Source organism: Chenopodium album, chromosome 8 (genome assembly GCF_948465745.1).
Source record: "Chenopodium album chromosome 8, dcCheAlbu1.1, whole genome shotgun sequence".
Taxonomy (NCBI): Eukaryota; Viridiplantae; Streptophyta; class Magnoliopsida; order Caryophyllales; family Amaranthaceae; genus Chenopodium; species Chenopodium album.
In genome coordinates, this window is record NC_137841.1 from 25,838,638 (window position 1) to 25,844,548 (window position 5,911).

Here is a 5,911-nt window from a genome sequence, read left to right on the forward strand (position 1 = left end):
CAATAATCCTCGAGAGTCGAACGAAGTATTCAATATTAATCCAAAACATCGTTATTGTCTTATTTTAGTGTTACGTCCACACATAATAATTAGATTAACAGTGAGTTTGATAAAGAAAGGGGAAGGGAAAGAAGGGGAGAAGAGAAAGCAGAGAATGATGAGTTTTTTTTTTTTCACAACTTCATCTCTTCATTTCTTTTCGCTCCAAATCAAGTCCATCTTCATTTGTTATTCAGATAAAAGATACTCTATCCATTTTTTTCCCTTTCCTTCTTTTCCTTGCATTTCATTCAATTCAAACAAAAATATTTAAGGGCCGAACGACTTTTATGAATGAATCAACACCTATATTTCTCAATATCATTTTTTTTCCCGGAAAATATCATCTCTTAAATCAAGCATACTTTTCAAACTTCCAAAAATACAATTGATCTGTCTTCTCTAAAACAAATGTGAAAAGATCAGACTTTAACACACTTGAACAACTCCAATGAGACAATATGATGATATAATAAATACAAAATTTCCTTACTGTATTCAGTAAAAAAAATAGGGTTGTAGTTAATGAAGGAATATACTTTTCCTTATCTTCCAATGCCACAAAGAGTTAGTTCTGGGATTTTTGCAGGGGTAATGTTGGTATACATCACTGATTTCTAAGCTATATGCTACTACATACACTGCTATCGCTGAATCATGCACATTTAATTCTTTTATCCCATCTATGACCTACTGATCCTTCTCTTATACTACCCCATCTTATTTATTGCATGTTCAGCTTCTCTATATACCATATGTTTCTTCTTTTACCTTTTTATTTTTAATTATTTGGTCTGTATTTACACTATATAATTAACACCGATTTTTTGTAAAGATGGTTTGACGAGTTTCAATTCACTCCGCTTATAATCAAACAAGTACTTCGTAGTCCGTACATAAAAGTTTTTATCTTTTTATAATCCATTAAAAGTCATATAGATAAAGTCGTATAACAGTATAAGTACAAAAAAGCTAAAAACAAATAGTTAAAATTAATTAACTACTCCATATTTGTGATGTTTTGAATTTTGACTGATACACAAGACAAATACAAAATTTTAAGATTTATGTGTTTAACTGACAATATGTTACCTAAATCTATAAAAGAATCAAGGACAAATCGATATCTAAGTTTTTTTTTAATCTATCCGATCAATTTTATCTCCTTTAATTCAAAAATGGTACTCGTGTTATTTTCCTTTCATTTTATGAAATCAAAGTAAACAAGTAAATGAACTTTATTTCCCCATATAAGATATATACATAAACATAGCCAATTTTTATATTAAAATAGGGATGCAACTGCTGACGATGTGGGCCATGAGATTTGCTCACCTTATAAAGTAAAAAGAGAGTTAGGCAACCCATTCTTTTTTCATTCTTTTACACTTCAAAAAAACCCACAATAAAAAAAATATGGGAAGATCTCCTTGCTGTGATAAACTTGGTCTAAAGAAAGGACCATGGACTCCTGAAGAAGATCAAAAGCTTCTTGCTTACATTGAAGAACATGGTCATGGCAATTGGCGCGCCTTACCGACGAAAGCCGGTAATTAATCATATCATTTAGCTAATCACTCTCTTTTTCCATACACTATTTTCTTAATTATGATACAATTAATTAACAATATAGTTTTATGCATACATTATAAGGTTATTGTCATTTTCATAGAATTATATCATATTGTTGATTAATTGATTTATTTAATTGTGGTTTGATTAGGCCTTCAAAGATGTGGCAAGAGCTGTAGACTTAGATGGACTAACTATCTTCGCCCTGATATTAAGCGTGGAAAATTCAGCTTACAAGAAGAACAAACAATCATTCAACTTCATGCTCTTTTAGGCAACAGGTATTATATCATATGATCATATACATATATGTCTGTATATATAATACTCACTCTGTCTCTAAAAGTTATTTTGTTTGTATTTATTTTATTTGTGAGACAATCGCCGTCCAAATTAAAGTTTTTAGCTGCAACTTACTAGTTACTGCATTGCATCATTTTTATGTACTGTACTAGATAATTTAGTACGTTTTTCTGATGTATGCGTTTGTTTTGTACAAGGTGGTCAGCCATTGCAACACATTTACCAAAGAGGACAGACAACGAGATAAAGAATTACTGGAATACCCATCTGAAGAAGAGGTTAGCTAAGATGGGGATAGACCCAGTGACCCACAAGCCTAAGAATGATGCACTGCTGCCTGCCGCCGAGGGCGGCGGGCAGCAGTCGAAGAATGCGGCCAATTTGAGCCACATCGCTCAGTGGGAGAGTGCTCGGTTAGAGGCCGAGGCTCGCCTTGCCCGGCAATCCAAGCTCCGTGGTACTAGCAGTACAAGTAATAGTAATAATAATAATTCATCATTTTTGTCACCAATGTCACCAGACATTCACATTAATGATCATCACCAAATTGTACCCTCCGTCTCAACGATGGGTCCGTTGTCATCGTCGACGTCATCATCAGCTGCTGCTCATCATCAGTATCTTAGTATGACTGCTACTGCGGCTACTGCTACAACTACCACTCCGAGGTGTCTTGATGTTCTTAAGGCCTGGCATAATGTGTGGCCTAACAACGATACTAATACTAATACTAGTACTACTAATAATAATAATAGTAATAGTGATCATTTTATATGCATTGGAATGGGATCATCATCCGGGATCGGAGGCGGAATAGGTGTTGGAATCGAGTCACCAACGTCGACCTTAAGCTTCTCAGAGAACGCCCCAGCCGCGGTCTCTACAATGGGGACCGGGGCCGGGGCCGTGATAGAATTCATGGGGCACAACAACAGCGATCATCATCACCACCATCATAGTCATCATCAAGACATGGTGAAAAACGAAGATCATCATCATCAATGGAAGCGAAGCGGTGGCGGCGACGGGTTTGATAATGGGATAGAGATGAATTCTTTGTCATTCCACGACATGAACACCCTCTCAATCCATCAAAGCCACGACCACGACAACGACCACGACAACGACAACAACAACGACGACCAAGATGATCATAACGATCACGGTGAGGGTTTCATAGAAGGGTTTACGGAACTATTGCTTAGTACTAATAATAATACTAGTGATACTACCACTACAAAAACAACAACAAATATTTGTGGTTCGAAAAGTCCAACAAAACAAGGAGAAGAAAACAACAACAATAATAACAATAATGATAATAGTAGTGGTAGTACTACTAGAAGCGGTGGGAGTGATTACTATGAAGATAACAAGACTTATTGGAATAGTATTCTCAACTTAGTCAATTCTTCTCCTCCTAATTCTCCCATGTTCTAATCTTGCATGCATTATCATTTTCTTAATAAATTTTAGATTCTCTCTTTTGTATAAGCTCATCCATCAAAACTTTTTCTTTTTTTTAAATCTTTTAAAGTGTTATTTATGTTGTATTAATTTGGCTTAAAACTCAAGCCATTAGCATGTAGTTGCTTTCATTATTATTGCCTATATTTGATTAATTAATAAGAAATTTTAGCTGACACCTTTTGACTTAAAGCTTTTGTACATTCGCTTTGAAAATTAACTTGAGTCTCATATACAACAATCGATCGATCTAAAGCTGCACAAATAATTTGTTAGCTTGATCAGTACATTTGATTTACTATTGGTTCAAATCAATGTATCGTACCTGTTGTAAATATATCGTTTCATATACTTCTTACCATCTTAGATGAAGCATTTCTAAATTATAATCCACTCATCACTATGAAGATGATAACTTGATCAAGTAAAAACTAAAGAGAATCCAAGCTGATTTCCACAAAAGACACATCTCAAATAAATTTGATTAAAAAAAACAATAAAAACCTTTAAGTGTCCCGTGAAATTATCTACATACATTATTGTTGTATTCATCTTTTATCTTTTTTTCATATGATGTTACCAAGTAAGAAGGTTAAGGTATGTCATGCAATAAAAGTCATTGAAGAATCTACCAAAAAAAGGGCAAGGTTAAGTAAATAAAGACATATGCCCTTAGTTTTTCTTCTTCAACATAATTATAGATAAAGTTACATTGATTACATAGTCAACTGATTGAACGGCGTTGTTCAATTTCAGATAGTAAAAAATTAAAGTAAATAATAATTGAGTGAATGAGTTGATTAAAAAAATGAAAATGTGAAAGTGAAGATTTATTAGTTGTCATGATAGTGTGGGAAATGGTCCAGGGGATGAAACTAAATGCTGCATAATGAATAAGTTAGCTATAAATAAGTGCACCCTACAATAAAAGTGCGTATATAATTGGGATGTGTTCAGTAAAGAGAGAGCTGCATTTATATTACACAGACTTTATTGTTGTTAGTTTCACGTCACCTTCACTTCCATAGACAAGAATATAATCAATTCTTTGTCTTTCTTTGCCCTCTTCTTTTCTTTTCTACCTTTGTCCTACTTTTTACCGTTTAACCTATACTATACTACGGATTGTATGTCACTACTCAAATCGTGATATTATATTATTATTACTTGCTTTCTTTGTATCTTAGAGTTCTTTAATTTTTGTTTGAATGGTAATTGTCTGATGGCATATTAGTTTGTATAATGATGGAGTGTATGTCAATACAGATTAACCAATTCAATCTTTATTGTTACTCAATCATGACTTGAAATCTAGGGGTGAGAAATTAAATGGTAAAAAGCTAACATCAAATGCACATATTTCTCAGTATAGAATTAATTTTGAGGTGATTCAAGTTAGAGGTAATAACTTGTTTCAATAGATTTTTAATAACTAACATATCCCCATGTATAATAAGAAACAAGAAAGTTACAATCTGTTCGGGTGAGTTTTGGTAACTTGTATCTAGACTAATAATGGTTTATCGTCTAATTGGAAACTTGAACAGTCAGCGTATATTAGCTGCCCTTGAGGATTGTACGAGAATAATCGTTCATATGCTAAAGTCAGTAATGGGATGATATGAGTAGCGCGCTAGAAAAGTGATTTGAGACTGTTTAGGTTAAGAATATAGTACCATAGATATAAAATATGTTGGGGTATTTACAGAAATCCCCAAGCATCTGATTTGCTACATGTCGGTCCACGTGGGTGTCTTGTCAAGTGGGCAGTGGGTGTCCACGTGGCCAAAAGAAGGTCGGTCTCCATGTGGCAGGCTCGAAAGGTCAATACGGATATGAGCCATCATTGATCATGATCCAAATGTGCAGATCCGGCCTGGTTATCTAATCCATATCAGTGTATATTATTATTTCGTACAACTAGGTGCCCAAGTGAGCTAGAGCATACGTGAAACTAATGTGCTCGTTTGAAAGGTTCGTTTGATCGGTGAATGTAAAAGTTGCCTGAAATCATTTGATTCCCTCTTAGTGAGCGTATCCCCCCCAAGGGAGCGTGTCGATCGAGGAAGTAGATATTCTCAACTTGAAAAGCTTAACCGGCTTGAAAATTTCGAGCAATTTCCCTCAATAATGTTAAAACAAAAACAAATTCCCACTATACACTCATTTAAAAACAAATTCCCAAAATACCGTCCATGTATGATTGGTATTTGGTTTGGCTTAAAACCGCTAGCAACATTAGCGGAAAAAAAAAAAAAAAAAAAAAAAAAAAAAAGCAAAGAGACCGGTTATTAATGAAATTAGGTCTCTTTGAACTTAACAGTAATAATGTGGGCGCTCTCTTTCCTGTTATTGGCTAAGACATGGTTTCAGAAAAGAGACCTCCTTTTTTATTGACAGGTCTCTTTGCCTCCTTAATTACTTTTTTGTAAAAAGATTAAGGAAGAAAAGAGACCTGTTTATTGAAATAGGCGGTCTCTTTTCTGAAACCGCTAATAACAGTAGCGGTTTTAAAGCTATAACCGCTATT

At 34.2% G+C, this 5,911-nt stretch overlaps 1 protein-coding gene across 1 annotated transcript; it reads left to right on the forward strand.

Annotated features, from left to right (window-relative positions):
* Positions 1–1,191: 1,191 nt before the first annotated feature.
* LOC145555957 (uncharacterized) lies at positions 1,192–3,438 on the forward strand. The gene is made up of 3 exons (XM_081617664.1): positions 1,192–1,588; positions 1,763–1,892; positions 2,112–3,438. The coding sequence occupies exons 1-3, from the start codon at positions 1,456–1,458 to the stop codon at positions 3,352–3,354; spliced, it is 1,506 nt and encodes a 501-aa protein (XP_081473790.1). The 5' UTR covers positions 1,192–1,455; the 3' UTR covers positions 3,355–3,438.
* Positions 3,439–5,911: the final 2,473 nt, after the last annotated feature.

Bases quoted from the DNA above. Each gene is read 5' to 3' on its own strand.
- LOC145555957 (XM_081617664.1), top strand. From the start codon at position 1,456: ATGGGAAGATCTCCTTGCTGTGATAAACTTGGTCTAAAGAAAGGACCA. The intron at 1,589-1,762 runs GTAATTAATCAT...TGGTTTGATTAG, and splicing joins CGCCTTACCGACGAAAGCCG to GCCTTCAAAGATGTGGCAAG. The intron at 1,893-2,111 runs GTATTATATCAT...GTTTTGTACAAG, and splicing joins CATGCTCTTTTAGGCAACAG to GTGGTCAGCCATTGCAACAC.